The 20,380-nt window shown below is 55.7% G+C and overlaps 1 protein-coding gene across 1 annotated transcript; it reads right to left on the bottom strand.

Annotated features, from left to right (window-relative positions):
• Positions 1-986: 986 nt before the first annotated feature.
• On the bottom strand, positions 987-18,404 carry LOC126050782 (LON peptidase N-terminal domain and RING finger protein 1-like). The gene is made up of 13 exons (XM_049829105.1): positions 18,220-18,404; positions 16,058-16,716; positions 12,171-12,289; positions 11,394-11,516; positions 10,504-10,635; positions 9,644-9,779; positions 8,854-8,947; positions 7,137-7,251; positions 6,368-6,489; positions 5,775-5,933; positions 4,699-4,861; positions 4,463-4,609; positions 987-3,378 (listed from the first exon to the last, which is right to left on the bottom strand). The coding sequence occupies exons 1-13, from the start codon at positions 18,402-18,404 to the stop codon at positions 3,181-3,183; spliced, it is 2,352 nt and encodes a 783-aa protein (XP_049685062.1). The 3' UTR covers positions 987-3,180.
• Positions 18,405-20,380: the final 1,976 nt, after the last annotated feature.

Raw genomic sequence — 20,380 nt, 5'->3', positions numbered from 1 at the left:
CCATGGCCCCCGGTGAGGCTGGAGGCAGGGGCTGGCATCGGCCACTGCACACGGCTGGGCTTTACCAGGGCACAGCTCTTTGTGGAGAACTGCTGGGGGTGACATTCAAGGTATAATTCCTCATGGAGCTAGTTTTTAATGGCCTGGCAGAGACCCTGCTCTGAGGCAGGGGACCTTTTTTTAGGGTTAGCCACTATCTCAGACCGCTTGAGCCCTCTCCCTCTCTTCTACAGTTGTTGCAGGTTCCCAGGCAGGGTGCAAAGCAGAGCTGGGCAGAGGAAGTTCACTTCTTGCCCTTGGTTTTGGATGGCACATTTGGGAGGTAGGTGGAAGAGGTGAGGTGGGAGGGAGAGACAGCTAAGCCCTGTCCCAGCAACATATCCCTGCGCTCGGGGTTGAAAATCATCCCCTCTCCATCCAGGGCCACCCTCTCCTTTTAGAGCCCCTGCGTGTCTCCCTGCATCGTTACTCAACCCTAATGTCAGCTCCCAAATTAAACCTCTTCGCAGCTCAAAGCCCTCTGCCCTCAGGGCTCTCCACAGCTTTTGAAGGACAAACACCCTCCAGCGTCATCCCACACTGGTCAGCATCTCTACCAGACTGGTCTCCCAGTTCCATCCTTCCCCAAAGCCTTTAGCTGCAATGACAGGCAGGAGCTAGTCCCTCCTGCCTTGTTTCACGTGCTCGCTTTCTGTGAGCAAAACCACCTTATTTTTTTTTCTTGTTGCCACCTACCTTTGCTAGACTGCGCTCACTATGTCTATCTAACTTGCTGTCTGAAGGCCAGGCTGTCACCTCTCCATGTGTCCCCAGAGCTCCCTGGTGATGCCCAAGCACTTTCATCAATAAGCAGCTAAAAGTTAAACACCAGTAACAAAATACCAGCACCAAAAAAAAGGTCTTTATTTCTTTATTTCAGATTTTTCTTTATTTCAGATTTTTCTTTATTTCAGATTTTTCTTTATTTCAGATTTTTCTTTATTTCTTTATTTATTTCAAATTTCTTTATGTATTTCAAATTTAATTCAAAGAGCAAAGACACTAATACAAACCAAAGGCACTCCAAGCAAACCGGAGTGATTTGCACGAGTCCCTTCCCAAAGCATCCAGATGTGGCTCTGGTCCCCAACTCTCCCCCAGCGTGGACACGGTGCAGACCCACACTTCTCCCCTGCATCCCCCCATGCCTCCCCCTTGCTGCAGGGACCCGCAGTGGCCCAGGGAGCTCCCACGCTTGAGGAACAGGCAACTTGGAGGGGTGTAGGTGAGGGGCTCGGCTGGGGGTGGCACTGGATAAACTCACATTGACCCTGTGGAAATGAAAGGCACTGTGGAGGTGTCCCTCCATCACCTACCCCTGCCCGCCCCAATCCGACATCCTGAGGATACAGCCTCTTGGGGGAGCCGTGGTGCCCCAGAGAGAGCAGCAAAGTGGGGGGAGGACATGGCTTAAAGGTAGAGGAGCAAATCCAGCTTTGAGTTGCCCTCAGGTGCCCTGCACTTACTATGGTCCCTGGGGAGCAAGCCCTCAGCTCACCCTGACGGTCACTCAGGGGAGGCACTTTGCTGGAGAGGAGGGACCCAGACCTCTCTCCTGGAGAGAGCAGGATGGGGAAAGGCAGTGGTCCTGGGCAGGGACCCCTCTGGAGCTGTGTCCAGAGCCTCCTGCCTGGGCTCAGCCCAGCAATACATGCAGTAAGGAGCACTGTAGCCCCAACTTGATTTTCTCTCCCACACATATATCCAACAGCCCACTGAACCCCCAGATGGGGTGTGGAACCTTTGGAAAAAAAGCAGGGATAAAATTCTCAAAGCAATGTTAATCCAACAACTCACTAAGTGGGTATTCACTCCTAAAATTCAACCCAAAGCCACTGAAACTATGGATGATCCCAGACCTTCAGGATTTCCACGGTGGAAAGCCTAGGCTGTCCAGGGGGATGCTCTGTTCCCTGTGTTTAGAGACAAGCAGCAGCCAGGCACCTGCAGACAGGCACTTGCTCCCCTGACATGGAGCTCACAGCCTTGGTCACCGGTCCGGCCCCCTCCCTGGTTCTCCGGAGGTTCAGCTCCCTTTGACATCACTCTGTGCTCTTTCAGGGGATCCTGAACAGTTCTGGGTCCCAAGTGCAAGGATCTGACCTCAGTTCAGATCCTGATTTTCTCCTGAGGAGGCAGAAAGTTCACAAGAATCACTGAACATGGGAAAACTGCGCTATTCAAGGAGCAGAAAGTCCCGCAAAGCCAATTCCAGGCTTATGTCCCTGGCACCATCGGCTCCTTCCAGCCCCCAGGTCCAACCCCGCAACCTGAACCCAGCCAGGCTTGGGAACAGCAGCTTTTGGGTGGGGGGAAAAGCACCAACGCTGTCAAATCCCCACACACGCTTTCCCATAGCACTTCCCAGCAGCGGAGCTGGCAGTCGGGATGTGGCCAGCAGCCTCCAGCAGGGCTCTGGGCTGGGGAGGCAGCCGGCGAGCTCGGTACAGCAAACACGACAGAACATGGAGCAGAGCAGTGGGAAGGGGACATCCTGACCTGGACGTGTTCAGCGAGCAGCATCTCCTCGCTGTGTGGCCATGGAGGTGGTTATGAGCAGCACTGTGGGCTTTGGATTGTTTAATTTAACTTTTCTCCTTGTTTGAATAGAAATGAAGTCAAACTGGTAAGCAGAGGCAGAGCCATCGGCTCCTGAGGCTGGGGGAAGCCGCTGGGACCTCTCTGCCTCCCAATGCCACCTCTCCCAAGCCTGAAAATCTGCTGCACAGAGCAGGACCATCTACCAAAAACCCTAGGGTTGTCCTTCAAAAAGGAAGAGGTGATCCTGGCACTCGGTCCTCTGCCCAAAGAAGAGTCCTCCTTAGCACTGAAGCAGCTCAGCAAGTGACTTTGGTTCCCAAGACACAACCCGGCTTTCCATCCCGGTCCGATGGCACGGCACGGCCGTATCACCGAGCAGCTCCCGGAGGCGGTGTGGACGGTGTAGTGTCGCTGCCGGTGCGGCACCGGCCCCACCGTGCCGGTCAGAGGGTGCCCAGCTCTTCGCTGAGGTCACTTTTGGGAAGTAGAGGTGGGGAGGGGGGGCTCAAACCATACACAAACCCATGAAGCAACACATAAAAGAAACCCAAAGGGGTGGAGGTCTCCCCTGCAGAGAGTGCGGGGGCCAAGGGGGGATGCTCAGACCCGGCCCCGGGGGCTGCGTTCGGGCAGGGGGTGCCTGGCGGGGGGCTGCTGCAGCAGGGCGGCGAGGATGCGCTGCAGCTGCGTGAGGCGGGCACGCAGCGAGGTGGTGGAGAAGAGGTTCAGCTGGTAGGACGGGTCAAGGGGCAGGATGGAGATGAGCCACCAGCACCACGTCGGGCCGTCTGCCGAAGCCTGGAGGGGAGAGAAGGAGAGATTTCTCCGTGTCGGGAACTGCAAGGTGAACGCGTTGGCCTTTGGGCGGCATCGCTGATGGGAAGGAGTTGCTCTTGTCAGGATAGCAATGCCAGCTTTGGCTGAGGTATTCCTCTGAACGGCCCTGTTGTCTGTCCAGGCTCAAAACTGCTGGATAAACTAATTTAATTTCCAGACAAGCATTCCCCAGGGAGTCTCCAGACACAGATGTAACCGGGAAAAAGTCTATGCTAAAGAGACAAAGAAATATCTTGTGCGTTTCCTTGTTTAAGGCAATGCTTTTTGTAAGCGTGGCCAAATCCTGCATGGTCAGTGTCTTCTGGGGCATTTGCCTTCTCGCCATTCAAAGAGGCGAGGTGCAGGCCAGGCAGGCACAACCGCTGGGCAGTGCTTTTGTAAACCGGCTTTTTTAAAACCTGAGCTAAACTAAGAGCCAAACGCTTGATTCAGCTGAAGGAGGACAAATTGTTTTGTAATTGTGAGCACAGTGTTGATGCAACTGCTGGCCGGGACAGCCTTAGCCTGGGACAAGCCAGCAAGAGCATATTTGTTAAGATCTAGACAGGAAACACTTTCTTAAAGGAGTGAAAACTAAATTTTGAGATTTTGGGGTTTTTCTCCAGAATCTGAATTTGTCAGAGCAATTTAATAAGCAAACTGGATCCTGCCCTCTTAGCTCCTCTCCTCCGGCCAGCTATGGCTGTCTCAAAGGAACACAATGAGCAAGGAGACCACAGACTTGCTGAGCTGTGGGGTTCGTTTCTTTGCCCATTTGTTGGTTTGTTTTTTTCTTTGCCCAAGTGTTTTCAAATGCAGACAGTTCAGTTTCTTGGTTCTCATTTAGGAAAGGACTCCGGGAAAGCTTTTAAAACTCAGTGCTCGGTTTCCAACAACAGTTTAAAACCATAAAGAAACATTAAACAGTTTTAACAAGCAAGCCCTGCCATCTCTCTGAGTGAGAGATGCTGTAACTGGTAACGGGAGTGAAAACCAGGGTTGGTTTGCTCATCTTGGGGGTGAGCCACCCTCCCCATTTAGAGCATCCCTTCCCTCGGGGCACTACCTGGATGTCCTCTTCCTTCTCCGGCAGCGGTCCGTGCTGCATGAAAATGTGCCTGGAGGCAAGGTCTCCGTGCTCACAGAACCGCTGAGCCAAGCGGTAGGTGCTTTCGTGCAGGCACTGCAGCTCCTGCAGCTCCTCCCCGGCCACCTGCGTGGAGGGAAGAGGAACACAGAAGGTGTCCGTGGGGAGGCTCTGTCCCACGGCAGCGGGGACTTTTGCCCCAGCCCTGCCCTCACCTTCTTGTCCTCCAGGTACTCGATGTCGGCGGTGTTGTAGCCGTCCCTGTGTCCACGGCTCAGCACCCGGAACCGCCGCCTGCCGATTGTGTCCACCAAGGACCTCCCGTCCGGCAGCAGCTCGATCTGCCGGATCTCCAGCATGCAGCCGTAGTCAGCAAAACTGGAGAGAGCCAGGGAGAGAAAAGAGGGGCTGAGCTGGGATGCTGGTGGTGGGAGAGCTGCTTCTCCTGAAGGCACCACCTCCAAGGAGGAAAAGGCCCAGGAACAAGCTGGCTGGGAGCAGGCAAATTTGGAGATTCATTCAACTCTGTTGAGTTACCACTTGCTGTAAGAGGGGAGGGAATAGCGAGCACCCTGTCCACACTCCCCTGGATTTGCCTTACACCAAAATGACTTGGGTCCTCATACTGCCCTGATGTCTAGTGGTCCTGAAGACACCATCCACTGCAGAGACATCCTCCCAAAGCCCAGAAAATGTTATTTATCTCACTTCACTTGAACAGGACTGGAGCACAGGGAGGATATGTCATGTAAATACAGGTATTTAACAAAGTACTTGGGCTAGGAGCCTGGAGAGTGAGCCCACCCGAGATCTGGAAGCGCCACCAGGAATATAAAGATGGCCACACTGCACCAAACAAAAGCCCATTTAGCCCAGCATCCTCTGCAGCTTGTTAAGGACAGATTATGAGAAATACAGCAATTTTAAAGTGCTCACTAAGAGGAGCTGAAGGACACGGCCAGGGAGCCATGCAGCTCAGAGACATCCTGAGCCAGAAGCTGTTCCCAGACCGTCGTATTTAACTGCCACTGCTGGCTCTGCCCAGCTCCAGTGCTGGCCCCATTCCCTGCCTGGCCGGTGGCAAAGCCAGGAGGCAGCGAGATCCCGTTTCACTCTGCTGTGTGGGGAACGCACCACCTCCCTGCCGATTTTATCTGCGGGGTGCGGTGGGATAGGAAATTGCGCCTGGTTCCTCCTCTCCGAACTACCTGGGATTTTAGACATTTGGGGCTGGGGCAGAGAGGGGCAAATCGGCCGGGGCAGAGGGAAGCCGCCTTGCCCAGGAGCTTACCTTTTCCCGTTCTCATATATACACATGCCAAACCTCCTCGTGCCGGTCTCCTGGCACCGCCGGATCATGAGGCGGTAGCGAGGCTCGAAGACGTGCAGAGGGCAGGCGATGCCTGGGAAGGACATCGTGCATACGAAGATGGGGATGTTCTTGGTCAGGCTGAGGGACAGGAGGAGAGACCGCTGTGAAACCTCCCAGAGCAAATCCCATCCCAAGGGCTCTGTATCGGCTTGTGCCATGACCACTTCTCAAACCAGACCTGTCCTTTACTCCAGGAAGTGCTGCTCCAGTGCAGAGCCACACCAAAGCTTCCACTTGGCTCACCAAAAGCCCAAGGACAGACTCTGCCCACAAACCAGCTCCTTGAAGACATGCTCCCTCATCCCCAGGTGCCCCATGGGACACGTCTGCACCCACCCAGCACTGCTATAACGTGGTCCTAGAAGTGGGACAGACATCACTTGAGCAGAACCAAGCCAGAGCAACAGTGTGTGGTGTGGACAGCCCCCTCGGAGCCCCTGCTGGCCCCCAGGCACACACACACACACACACACACACACACACGTGCACACACCAGACAGGTCCCTGCTTACTTGGAGAGCTCTGCCATCTCAGCCCGGTGCAGCTCCCGGCGCTCGGCCAGTTGTGCGGGGAAGGTGGCCAGCATGATGTCCTGCAGCAGCACGGTGGGGCTGTAGCTTCCAGCCTTCAGGTACTAAAAGAAATTACACCCAGAAGTAGGTTGGAGAAGAGCAGCGGGGCGCAGCACTGAGGTCCTGCCAGGCTCTGAATCATGCTCACTTTTACTGGAGCTGAGGGTAATTTTAGATCAGAGAACGTCAGGAATAAAACCGATCAGGGGATGTTGAGCCATCTAGCAGGACGGGATGTCAGCTCCACCGAGACCTCCAGACGCAGCTCAGACCCAGGGCCCGTTCAGTGCAGCGTCCTGTCTCTGACAGTGATGCAGTCCTTGTATGACAACCTAATTTCCCTGATGGTCTCATCCGAATCCCTTTTCATTAAAGATTAAATCAAATCCCCAGGCTAGCAGGTTTTCCATCCATTTCCATTTTTAAAAGCAATTAGCATTCGCTTCTTTCTTTCTCTCTCTCTCTCTCCCTTGCAGTCCTGTTTACAGTCTCACTAAATCGCTGTGGCATCTTGTGGAAATTAATCTCTTGGTCTCAATTATCAACTGTCCGGTCATTCCCATGTGAGTGGAGCTGACACCGCCGTGCCAGGGAGCTGCTAACATAAGAGCATCGCACCTTCCCACCCCAGCCCTGGGCAGGCTGCCGGCAGCCGGAGCCGGTGCCCAGCTCTCCCTCAGGCTCCATCCCATGGGACACGTGTCCTCACCTCTCTCAGGCTCTGTTTGCAGAGAGGGCAGTTGGGCCGATGGTCCAGGCAGCGTTCGAGGCACTCTTTGCAGAAGGTATGCCCGCACGGCGTCGTCACCGGCTCGAAGAACATCCTGCAAAGGGACCAAAGTCAATGGACCGCAGAGAGCAACACGGGGGAAGGAGCACAGGTAAGCCCAGCAGAGAGAGACTTCGCAGAGCCTCTGTTCACAGGGCTGGGTGCCCTCAAAGCTGTCATTCCCCAGGCCTGGCTCAGCAGCCTGCTTTGGAAACCCTGGCTGGTCTCAGCTCCACAGTGCAGGGGTCCCACAAAGCGCTCAGGGACCTGCAGAAGCCCAGGCTGGTGGGCAAAGCTGTGGGTGCAGCTTCTGGCTATCCGCAGCCTTGTACCTGCATCTTCCTTGAATCACCATGCTAAGAGCAAGAGAATTTGCTTCCAGCAGGAACAATACATTTCCCATGTCCTCTCCTACCATATCAAGGGAAATCTGCTGCCTTCACCAGCCTTTTGCACTGAAGGCAGCGATGCTGCACAGATGCGATGTCATGGAAAACTATTCACACTGTGTTTTCCAAGCCCTGGCAGCCCATGGCTATGAAACTCACCTTTACTAAAGCTGCATTGGCTAAGCTTTGCTCATAACTCCTTTTAATTAAATGGAAATTTCCTAATTGACTTATGCCTTTAATTAGAAGCGTGGGCTCAGACTTTTGGACTTGCACAACGATGTAAGATGAGAACTGTCCCAGGCCTGAGCACTGCTCCCCAGCCTTGTGGGGTCCCCAAGGACCCCATCAGTACACACGGGGCACCCCTTGGTCCTGGCAGGGCTGCGGCTCCCCAGACACCCACAGTGGTGTGTAGCCCAAAAGGCAGCGACGGGAAAGCGCCTTCTTCTCCCCTGCTCCAAGAGCAAGCACTCAGGAGGCTCCAGAATCAGAAATTAAATGAAGGACTCAGGAAAGTCCTGCTCGGCACTGAGCCCCGACTCCTCCTGTACATTATGCTTCCCTGCTCTCAGAACAGACCTAAATTCACCTCATCTGGACCAGATACAGCCTTGAGCTCTCTCTCCCCTGTGTCATTCCCCTGTGCCATGCCTAGACCTGGAAAAAGTCGCCACACAGGAGACCTTGACCGTCTTGCACGTTCAGCAGTGCAACACCCAGCCCTCTGCCAGCAGCCGCTTGCACAACTGCTTGAGGTCCTAGGACACACCAGAAATAACAGCCTGGTTTCAGCATGCCCTGTGGCAGCACCCAGCCCTTCTCCAGCCACCGACTCAGGAGATGGACCCAGCCTCTACCCCGCCTCCTCTTCCACCTCCAGCAGGCACAGAGCTCGGAAACGCTCCCCTCTGGGTTTGCAATATCTCCATCACGGAGGGTATTTCCCTGAGACAACACCTTCCTGTTCCAGCCTGCAGCTACAAAGGGCAACCACCGCTTTCAGTCTTTGACCCCGCTGAACATCCCCACCTTCACACGTATGTCCCAAGTGATGGTGAGCCCTGAGACAGGGCGATCTGAGCTCTTGCAGCCTCGCACGGCAAAGCACGCCTCTGTCTTCCCCTCTTATCTCTCCCGAAACCTGCGTTTCAGCAGTACTGGGCACTGAGTTTGCTATGAAGATGTGAAGAAAGATCCACACCAGGAAAGAAAACCCAGCAGGTGCTAATTCTTCATCCTGAAAACTCTCCCACCGGAGAACTCACCGTATGCAGAGGGAACACTCCAAGTCAGATATGCTCAGCAGCTCCCCAAGGCACAGCTGGGTACACTTTGCTGCTGCTGTTTCCTCTTCGTTATCTAGTGGCAAAAGAGAAGGAAAGAGAAGAAGACCCCCAATTTAAATAGTGAAAATGCGACATAAACCCCTCTGTTGACCCATCTGTGTTCATGCATAGCTTTTACATCAGCAGGTCTCATGGTACTTGGTAAGAAAGGTGCTATCTCCCTACTTCCTTCTGCAGGCAGAGAAACTGAGGCACTGGGAGGTGAAGTGACCTAAGAAGCTCCCAGATGGAGGTCTCTGGAGACCTGCCAGGAGTCATCATCACCGCTTTACGCAAACCCAGGTACGAGGCAGCCATCTGGCTGGACGCTGATGGCAAGTTAATGCCAATGGAGGTGCCGCTTCCCCCAACACATGGCATGCCATGCCCCTTGCAAGGGAATTTAATCTAAATCTAAACCCATCTAAACCCCTGGGAACCAAAGGAAGCCTCTCCCTGACTCCACACAGGGAACAAGTGATGTCTGGCTTTAGCAAGAACTTTTCACCAAGCTAGACCCAAAAGTCTGGTGCAAGTTCACCAGCTCAACACAGGAAGATCGGATCCTCCTCGTGTGCATGAGAAGCGGCAAATGTGCTGCCAGAGTGCCCCTGGGATGTCTGCTTGCTGAGCTGGCACCCAGCGCCAACACTAAGTTTTCAGCCCCAAAATTGATTTTAAACAAGCATTTTGCATGAGATGACATTTCGGTACCTTTGATGACACTCACCTACCAACCACTGGCCCTGCCTCTCTGCTGAAGTCTCTGGTTCTTGCCGTCGCCCCGGCTCGGAAAGGGTGGCTGTCCCCTGGCCGTGCTCAGATCCAGCGTCCCCTCTGCCATCCACCGGCTCTCCCTCCTGATCCTAGGCACAGCAAAGACAAAATCGAGCCCAAAACCTCTTCTCCCTTTGAATGCACAGCCCCATCTGTCCCACCAAGCCCAATGGCACCGGGAGGCTTTCTGGTGTGTTGCTGTTTATTAACATCTTGCATCTGCGGGACAGCAGGAGCGTGGCCTTCAGACATTCCTGCTCATCTCATGGTTACGTGGGTTTACTCTGTCCAGATGTACCACCTGGTATTCAGGTGTATCTGAGCCCATTTTTTCCAATTTCCCCCTCTCTCCAAACCTGCCAAATTAGTCTTTAGAAGGCAAGGAGCAAAAGATCAGCTTTCCTTAATAGCTGCTAATGGTCTGAATTGTTCTCAAATGTGGGGTTTGGATGAAATAAACTATTAAAACTTACTTTTTTTCTTTTTTTCTGCATGTGGTGCCACTTGGGTGTTTTAAACACAATGAGAGTCTAAAATCTTACCAGAAGTATTGCAGAATAAAACTGGGAGAGCAATGGAGACAGAAAGAGCCTCCTCTGTTTCCCCAGGCCCCACAACACCAGCTCCGACAGTGTCTTTGCTCTCCCACCCTCCACTACCTGCAGCTTCTCATCCCAGCACACATGGCTATGGTACTGCACAGCCTCCCCTTATCACCCCTCCTTTCCCATCATTGGAAAACCCCAATTTGGGATTTCCCAGAGGGACATTAAGTCCCATCACAGACTCTTACCCTGTTGCAGGCCCTCTTACCTGAGCTTGTGCAGAAGACGACGGGAGCGCAGGGCTCCCTCCATCAACCTGGGGACCGGTCGAGCCCCGGTGAGCATCACCCAGGCGTGCAGCAGCCGTGCGTGGCTGAGGAGCATCCTTTTGCATGAGGATCTGCAAGTAGAAAGTGGGGCTCGGGGGGTGCTGGGAGAAGGAAGCAGGGAGGTGGGTGGGCTGCCAGGCTCCCTCTTTCCCCAGAGCAGCCTCCTGCTCACTGCAGGGCACATCAGGGTTACTTGTTTCAGCGCTGGCTGAGCGTTCTGTCAAACAATGCCTTAGCAGCACGAAAGGAAGAAAGCAGCATGAGGCAGCAAACAAAACAGTGTATTTTAAGGGCTGGGAGCCATGTTCTCCATCACCCATAAAGAATAGGAAGGGAGTGAGATGTGGGGGGGTACAAGGTCATTCCCCATTCCCCTGCCCTTTCCCTCCTGGAGGGCAAGTGTCCACTCATGGCATGAAGTCCCCTCCCTGCTGGAGGCCCCACTGGTGACAGTGATTTTGGTATACAGGTGGGTGCTGGCCTGAAATCATCTGCAGAAAAGACACTGGCTCTTCAGTGGCAGCTTTCGGCTGGCTGCTTTGCCTTGGGTAACTACTGATGCTGCCTCAAAGCCCACCTCATGCCATGTCAGCATCTAAACCCTGCAAAGCCTGAGACCTGAAGATACGGACTGAGGAAGGGGAGTTCTCTTTACGGGTGAATCTGTATCAGAGGGATGGGAAGGCTCCTGGACCAGGACACGACTTCCCTTGATCCCACTGCTGGCCAGAGCAGCACAACCGTGCTAGATTAGAGTCCTTCAGAGGACAAAGGCATCTCCTCATGTGATGCAAGGGCACAGGACCCCGCCACAGTACGGCCCACGTACCTTCTCCATCTCTCTCCGAGCAGGGTGGAAATGGGGACTGAGTGTCAGGCAGTGTTCCCACGCCAGCAGGGCTTCGGCTCTCTGTCCCATCTCCAGAAGCACCTTCCCTTTCCTGAAAAAGCCCTGCAGAGCAGAAAAACCTACGGTGACTATGAGACAGTGGCCAGCTGAGCACGTGCCCCTTCAGCTCCCATGCGAGCCTCGAGGGAATCTCCCTCCAGCCTCCTGCCTGCTCCCACCCCTGGCCAAAGCACCCAGATATGTTGCTGCTCCCGTGCTCAGACTCGTCTAAAAAAGACAGGTCCACCCTCCAGGTACCCATAAAACAGGACTCTCCCAAAATGCAGCAGTTGCAAAAGCCAAGCAAACAAACCCTACAGAGACCTAGAAGAGTCAAGGGCTTCTGCCTTTGAAGCCACAAAACTATTGCCAAACGAGAGCTTCACAAATCAGCAAGCGAGCTCCCAGGGCTGATTTCTCCAAGGGCAGCTCAGCCTCCGGCCAACGCTTTCCCAAGCCCCCAGCTGCGACCCTGCACACCAGCACGGCTACGTGCCCTCACCGCCTGCACGCCAGCAAGGACAGATGCAGTGCCAGACCTCCCCCATTAGTGCAACGGAGCGCTTGCAGCCTGCATTTGCAACTTAACGGGTCTGGCAAGTGTACTGCTGAGCGGGATGAATCCAATGGCTTGGAGAATTCAAGAAAAGGGGGAAACTGTTCCCATACAGTAAGATTTAGCTCGAAGCGCAGCCAGTCGATGGGGCCTCCGCTCACCTCGTGCTGTCCAGGCTCAGCCCTGCACACAGCATCCAGGTCCTCCAGCGCCTGCGGGTGCTGCCCCAGCGCCACAAGTGCCTCTGCCCGGCAGAGCCGCAGGGAGTTGGAATCTGGGGCTGGAAAGAGAAATATCGTCACTCGTGTGATGAGTCTGTGGTGATGCAGTGGGGCTGGACGAGGCCAGGGAGATGCCGCCGTGGTGGGACAGCCCCTGCGCCGCTGCCTTGCGCTGAGCACAGCCAGCTCAGGCGCTCCAATGATGGGAAAGGAGGTGTGATAAGGGGAGTGTAACGCACAGGAATCGCTGGCCTCGGAAGTCTCTGCAAGCAAGTTATTCCCCCTAAATATCTAGTTTTAAACTCTTGGAGGCTCTTCCCTTTGTTTTTCCCCATGTCCCCCGAACGCCCTCAGCCAAGGGGCCCCACCACTGCCTTGGGACTCAGCCATGCTGGGATCTGGGCTCTCATCCATCCTTCTGGGATGCAGCAAAGCGGCTGTACTATACACGTAGTCCTTAAGGGGCTGTTGTCATGGGAGGGTCCACAATGTGATTCACCCAGCAGAGCCACAATAACACATTACCAAACAAGCCTGCAGCTACAGAGACCTGAGTTCCCAAAACACCAGGGAGCCTCCTGGACTCACCTGGCCTCCAGGGCAGAGGAGAAACCAGGGGAGGTGCAAGGATGTGCTCCCAACATGTGACTCGGGGTTTCCAAGTATGAGAAAAGGCTGAGATTTCCCAAAATGGAGGAAGAGAACTGAGCATCCAGCTCCTTGTCAGCGAGATGTCACTGATGCGATCTCAGCGGTGGGGGACACACAGCTCCCAAGCGTCACAGTGCTGGGCAGCCCACACACTCCTGCCTGCTCCTAAATAACAGGCAGTGAGACCCTCTTCTCTCCTGCCTCAAGGAAACCCCATAAAGACCTTCCTTCCTACCAGCACTGCCAGCAGGGCAATTGGGGTGGGGGATGTCAGGGAGTACGAGCAAGCAGCACCTCAAAAGCCCACACTCATGGAGTAACCAGGTGTGGTAATGTTTGTGGGTTTGAACTGCAGAGATTCCCAGACCCACCCCGTTATATCACAGCTTGCCGTGGAGGTGACCTACATCCAGTGCTGTGCTGGCTTTCCAGCTAAGGCAACAGGTCTGCGTCCCCTGCAGTGCTGAGCATCGCCCGATGGCTGCTGAGGGCTGGGGTCGGGGTCCCGCTGCTCCCCGGCCCCTTTGGGGACACCTCCGGTGTCACGCAGGTCCCCACTGGCTCCCGGCTCCCTGTGGGACAATGGTAGGTCCAGAACAGGTAGCACGTGTGGTGGCCCTGCAGGATGCTGGCTCTGAGGCTAACCTTGTATCATAAATTAGGCACCATTCGCAGCCACTGGTGCTGCATTTACAGTGGCAAAGCAGTGCGGGCAACATCACCTTGCTGAAGGGCCAGGAGCTCCCTCCGGGGCGAGCCAAATCCAGGGTCCCAGCCGGCAGCCGATCAGTGATCATCAGGAGACATCATTGCTGCTGATGTCTCCTGTCCTCCCAACCCCGGCAGCCTTTCCTCCTGCTCCCGTTCAAACCCGGCGCTGATGCAGCTCTGACAGCAAACTGCAGGTCCGGACTAGCAGCCCCATGACAGCAGGGCGCGGGCAGCCAGCATCTCCCCGCACCCCTGCCTGCCTCCGCTGTCACCGTGCCCAGCGCCCACCGGTCTGCCCAGGCACCCGCCACATCTCATCACGGAGGAGGAAGCTTTGCCGTGGCTATTGCCTCCTTGTCCCCCGTTCCCAGCGTGGAGCACAGGGAGACCTTGCTCTCTACCTGGTGCCACCATAACCCGGAGAGCAGCAGAGCGCCCAGCCGCTCCTGCACCAAGGCTGCACTGGCCACGCTGAGCTATGCAGCAGGGCAATGCGTGAGCCCTCAGAGCTTATTTTCATTTCTAGCGTTAGCCAGGAGCTTAGGGCTCAAGTCAGGAAACATGGGAACCTGCTGCTCGGTACCCCGTTCCACAAGCACATGTCCAGAGACGAAATATTCCAGCCCCTAAAGACAGGTAGGGATGAACAAATGGGTGCAAAGTCTAGAGGCTTATTTTCCATGTGGGCAAACCCATTCAAACATTTGCACAGCCCAGCAATAAAGCAACTGATTTGGCAAAAGAAAGATGTGTAAAATGGGGCTGTGAATTCTGCATTTCTCTTCTGCTGCAGCTATTTTTGATCTATGATATCATTAGACATTAGGGACGTAAGCCAGCTGGCGGCTCCGGTGGCTGATGAGTGACTGATAGCGCTCCCCAGCCTCCCGGCTCCAGGCATGTAGGGAGGCCTCCTGTGTTACGCGCAACAGTGCATTTATTTTGTTCACTTAGAAAAACAGAAGATAAAAAGTTGACAATTTATTTTCTCCCAAGCAAAGAAAGCTGCTCTGCAGGCTGGGCTGGGCAGGGCACTGCAAACTGGCCCGCCGTGCGATGTTGAACCATGCAAAAAAAACCAAACCACATTCTCATGGGTCGAACGTTTATCAGTGGTTATGTTTGAAAGCAAAGGGGAGCCCGTAAGAAGTTGTGCAGCCTGAAAACAGTCTGCAGGAGTTGGAAAACACGTCCCGAAAGCACCACCCACGTGGGCTGAGCCTGAGCCACACCAGCAAGTGCAGGTTGACGGGAGCTGCGGCTGTGATTGTAATTTCCTCGTTGCCCTAAGCCGGACTTCCCCTGTCCTTCGGGGAATAGAGCGTGCAGGGAAAACCGAGGACAAAGCTTGCAATAGTTCCTCTTTATACTCACAGAGGCTTTTTAAAGAGATATATAACTGTACAGCCCAATCAGACAAAAGCCTGCCAATAAGGAAAATAGTACTAGAGAACCACGCACGTGCGTTTGCCTTGAAGGACGGGCGCGCAGGGTACGAGACAGACGCCTCGGGAGGTTGCATAAAGGGACCTGCTTTCTGCTGCCAACACCAGGATCGGCCAGCCCGCTCGGCCCTTTGGTTCCAGGCATACCCTGAACCTCTGGCACTTGTCTCGCAGCGGGCGATGAATAAGTGTCTGCGCCGCGGGAGGAGAGCTGACTGCTGTCATAGAAACACCATTGGAAAAGGGCCTCCACCGCCCCAACCCCCTGCTCCAGACACATTGTATAACCCCTTTTATTTAAGCATTACTCTCCAAGAAATCCACTTACAGCCACACATTAAAGCAGATCAACCTCCCCCCCCGGGCCCGATCCTGACCCTGCAGGCAAACGTCTCGCCAGAGCCGGTTGCAGAAGGGGGCCAAGGGCTGCCCCGCACCACGGGGCTGGCACAGGACCTCGGCCAAGGCTGCGTCCTCGCCAGGCTCTGGGGGTGAGGACGTGTCTGTCCCGGACTGGAAAAGTCCCAACCACTTTACATAATGGCCAGCCCCCCGGGCAGAGCTCTTTCTCTGACCCTGAAATATCGCTGGGTGGCAAGATGCAAGAAGCCGTTTGCTGCTTTTTCCAGCCGCTTTCGAACTCCAGAAGCGTGGGGCCGATGGGACGCAAGCTGCGCGCCCTGTCCTGCCCATCGCCCTGGCACCTGGGACGTGCAGCGGGGCTCGCCCGGCCACCCGGGCAAGAGACAAGGGACGTGGGAGAAACACCTAGCAGCTGGATGCTCCCTTCTCATCCCCACCAGCCCCGCCTTTCCAACACTTCCAGCCTCCCAGGTCTCCCAGCTCCGGACCGTGCCGGCTCAGAGGACACCGCGGCGCTGGGACAAAGCCACCCGCGTTGGTACCCAACAGCACAGCCTGCGCATCCTCCTCTCAGCCGTAGCGCTGGCCCCTCGCACCCAGCACCCCCAGCCCCCCAACCCACCCCACCAGCCCCTGGGGTCCGGTGGTGGTGCTTACCCAACTCGAGCCCTTTTTGGGCCATCCTCAGCGCTTCCCGCGCATCCCCACGGCCGAGACGGTCCCGGACGCGTGTCTCCAGCCAGGCCAGGCGGCTTTCCCGCTCCACGCATTTCTCCAAGAGGCCGCAGAGCACCACGTTGCACCTCGCCGCCCCGACGCCCAGCAGTTTCAGCCTCTCCTGGCACAGGGGGCAGCGGGTGGGCACGGCCCCCCCGAGACACGGCTTGCAGAAAGAGTGACCGCAGGACACGGTCACCGGCTCCCAGAGGAGAAGGAGGCAGGACGGGCAACGCAGCGTGTCCAAGGGGACGAGGGATTGCCGGACCGGGCTCCCCCCCCGGGGTGGGGAGGACGGATCGCGGGGGTCGCGGCTCATGGCAGCAGTTACAGCCGAGGAGACGGAGCTGCCCCTAGGGCCGGCGGTGCCCGTACACCCCGGTGGCCGCCGGCTCCCCGCGCATTTGTCCCGCTCCGCCCGGCTCAGCCCATCCTCAGCCCGGCCCGGCGGAGGGCTGCGGTTCCCGTCCCGTCCCGCCGAGGCAGGACCCTCCCCGCCCCGAGCCGAGCCGAGCCGAGCCGAGCCGAGCCGAGCCGAACCGGCGGGGGCGCCGGTGGCGGAGCTGCCGGGGCCGCCATTGGCCGCCGCCGCCGCCGCTCTGCGCCGCCCCGCCCCGCCCCGGCCGCGTTTCGTAACGGAGCCGGCGGGACCGGGGAGCGGGCGAGGGGCGGGGGGCGGCCAGCGGGGAGGGAGGGAATTGGGGGGGGGGGGAGGGGTGTCTTATGGGGAACGGGCTGCTGAGAGGAGCTACGGGGGTGTTGGGGGGGGGGGCTGCGGTGACCATCCGCCGGAACCGGGACGCGGGGGTGTTGGGGGGTTCGGGGGTACGGGGGGGGGGGGGAGTGGAGTGTGAAGCCGTGCGGGGGGTGCTGGAGGGGTCTCCGGATCAGCTCGGGCACACGGTCACCCGGGGGGAGGGGGGGGGGATCTTGGATACTCTGAAGCGGTACCGGGGGGGGGGGGGGAGGGATGTTTTGGGGTGCTCCGGAGTGGGGCCGGGGCAGTTTGGAGCCAGCCCCTGGTGCGGGCAGGCTGGGGTATGTTGGGGTGCGACGGAGCGGGGCTGGGGCACAAGGCCTGGGGGACACGGGGTGCTCTGGGTTGGGGACGGGAGGGTGGGATGCTCCAGAGCAGCCGGGCCCCTTTGCGGCCCCCGCCACGCAGACCCGTCGTGGCAGGATGTTTTGAGGGAAAGGGGCGTCCCTCCGGTGTAGGTGGGAAACTGCATCTCCCCCAGATGCTCGACTTATCCAGAACTGAACCAGTTCAGGCCCTGGCTGTGGAAGGTCTCCTTCCCACTCACGGACCCCCAGGCTGGGCTCTGTGTCCGAAGGGAGCTGCATCCCACCACCACGCTGCCATACAGCTCTCATGTAGCAGGTGCTGGGAAAAACAGCGGAGATCTGGCAACTCTGGAGCTTAGCAGATCAGACTTTACGTAAGGACGATGCACATTCCCCAAAGGCTCTTTTGTGTGTCCCCAAAACCAAACCGAACCTACGCACGCACTGGAAGGGATGCTCAGGGCGGGAGATCACCAGTAGGACATGAGTGCTGGTGAAACCCATGCCCCACTAAGGGAGTGGTTGGCAGAGGTTTGGGCTGTGGAGCAGGTTTTGTTTCAAAATCTACTGTGATTGCATTAAACAACTCATGAGTGTCTTTAAAAGCTCAACAACTAAGTATTTTATGTGGGCTTGGAAGGCTTCGCTGCTTGCTCCGTTATCTTTTGATCCCTTCAGAGCAGAGAAATCTCCGGCGATGTTTAGCAGCGCAGCCCCGAACACCTCCTGAGCGTGCCGTTAGGGACAGCGGTCGCCCCAGGAGCGCTGGGGGGCTGTCGGGGACTCTGCCCTGCGGGGGCCATTTTCCATGTTCCCCATCCGCAGGCTCGGTCTTTGGTTGCCCTCCCAGAGGGACCTGCCACATCACTTCCCCAGCAGTTCTCCCAGTTCTCAGATGGGCAAGGCTCCTTCGCACCAGACACTGTCCTCTCATGATTTAGTTCTCGCCGTGGCTAGTTTTTCCACCAAAACCTGGCTGTTCACTAAAGCAAAAGATTGCCACCAGGGAGTCCTCACCAGCCTTATCTCCAGATTACCCCTCAAGAAGGACACGTTCACGGCTCCTGAGCCGTGAAACGAGGGTGATTTTAGCTACCGCGGCCACCTTTGCAGCGATGCGCTCGAAGAGTGCTCCCATAACCTGTTTGTGGGGCTCAGTTTGGGAGCCGCAGGCCTCTGCCACGGGCAGCCGGCTTCGGGTGAGGAGTGTAGCATCTTTCATCACCCCAGCCAGCTCCTCCGGGAGACACTGGGCTGTTTTCCTGGGACCTGCCTCCTTCTTTTCCTCACCTCCTGATTCACTCTACAACCATTCTCACGTGTGTGGGCTCTCCAGCGCCTTGTAAGCGGCGAGGACGTGCTGCTGCCTTTGCATAATGCAGTTAAAAATCAATCAACCACGACACACGAGTCGGCTGGAAACCAGGCTTCATTAGCGCCAGCACAAGAACAATTTGTTTTCTCCATTCCATCCAGAGCTGAGCTGGTTCTGAACTCCAAATGCTTTTGCTTGTCACTGGTGTGTTTGTGCTGACTCAGTACATAACTGCAAAAAAAAAAAAAAATTTAAAAAAAGCTTTAAATGCTTAATGCTAACCATTCTGCTGGCCAGATGAGGACTTCACGTTTTGCATAACACAGAACAGATCGCACTGTGTTAAGGAACTACTTGCAAAGCACAATAGGATTTATTTTATAATTTATTTATTTTTTCCACTTTAAAGGTGGGAAACAGCCCAGGGTCAGCGCAGGGTGAGGAGTTCCAGGTGTTGCTGCAGGGGAAACCAGTTCCTCCTCTGGCTCCCAGCCACACGTGCTGCTTGTCCTTCGGCTCGAGTAAAGCCTCATTAATGTGGTCCAGACTGTTGACAGTGCAACATGGGGATTTCACACCAGCTACATTCGCTCATTTTTAGTGCATAAATATTTGTTGCAAGCGTTGACATTTGATTTTGACACAGTAGGGATTAAGGAGCGGCTCAGAGGTGACAGCACCTTCCCAGTGGTGCCTTTTTTTGTGCAGAGAGAAGAGACCTGTGTGCTCCTTAGGATATCTTCAAAGGCACCACAAGCACTTGCTAAACAGGAACATGCAGCCTGAATGTCGTGACCCCTTTTACACACAGCTCTCCCCGCTCTGCCCGCCAACCTCCTCCTGCGTGGATGAGGCTGTCACCATCAGACCTGAAAGTCCTGTTGCACAGAGGTAAAACTAGTTTCCCCGTTTTCAAAAGCAGCGGAAGGGGGAAAACGCTGGCATCCCAGCTGCGGAGGAGTGTTGCCATCAGCAAGGGCCACGCGGGGCTGACGGTGGCACGGAGGTGTAAGAGCCCGTGCAGCCTGCTGGGTGGTCAGGCAAAGAGCCGGGGCCAAATCCAGCCTCAGCATCTGTGCAGACCCACTCGCGCCCCCGTGGTTTACAGCACCCTTTCAGCAGCGCCGCGCCTGGATCCCGGCTTGTCTGCAAGCCTTGAGAGTTGGCCTAAGGAATTATTTTTACACCTCGGTACGTGCAAATAACATGTAGGGAGTTATTCGCATCATACGCCTCCCAGCCTGTCAACAAACACATCAGCTTGCTGGAATTTTTGCTTTATTTGCATCATAGTATTTCTAGATCCAGGATGTTATTCTATCGCCAGGTTTCTCCATTTGCCACACGCGGTTCAAAGCCGGTCCTGGGAAGTGAAGCAAAAGGAAGTGGAAGCAGGTGGTGTGGGAGACTCTTCGTCTACAGTCACAGCTCCTCTTTTATAACAAGCACCTTTTCTTTCGGGTCTTTGTATTCAATAAGGGGAGCTGCTCCATCCCTGGTTTTCTCTCAGGCAGAAGCAAGCAGATTGGCACACTGCTCCTTGATGTTTGGTATTCGAGGTCTGCAGTGTGCTGACTAGGCATTGGGCAGGGAGCAATCATATAAATTACGTGGTATTGTTCCTGGGTCCTGCAACTCTGCTGCTTGAGAGCTCAGAGAGGCGCTGACTCTCTCAATAAGGAGGATCAGATGTAAACAGGGTTGGGGAATTAAAGAAACCTTTAATATTTTCCTTTAAAGAAAACTTTAATATTTTCCCTTCTGAGTCATACAGGCTTTGCCTGAGGCATCATCATTCCTAGAGAAATGAGTTGACTGCCACATGGATTGGTGGGACACGGAGCTGCGACGTAATGTTACCTCATTGCTCATGTAACTGAGCT

This window comes from Accipiter gentilis, chromosome 26 (genome assembly GCF_929443795.1).
Source record: "Accipiter gentilis chromosome 26, bAccGen1.1, whole genome shotgun sequence".
In the NCBI taxonomy this organism is placed as follows: Eukaryota; Metazoa; Chordata; class Aves; order Accipitriformes; family Accipitridae; genus Astur; species Astur gentilis.
The sequence above is the reverse complement of the archived record's forward strand: the minus strand, read 5'-3'. Positions and strand labels throughout refer to the sequence as shown.

Coding starts and splice junctions, on each gene's coding strand:
- LOC126050782 (XM_049829105.1), bottom strand. CDS start 18,404: ATGAAAGATGCTACACTCCTCACCCGAAGCCGGCTGCCCGTGGCAGAG. Junction 11,517..12,170: donor CTGAGCCTGGACAGCACGAG/GTGAGCGGAGGC, acceptor TCTGCTCTGCAG/GGCTTTTTCAGGAAAGGGAA. Junction 10,636..11,393: donor CTCGGAGAGAGATGGAGAAG/GTACGTGGGCCG, acceptor TTCTACTTGCAG/ATCCTCATGCAAAAGGATGC.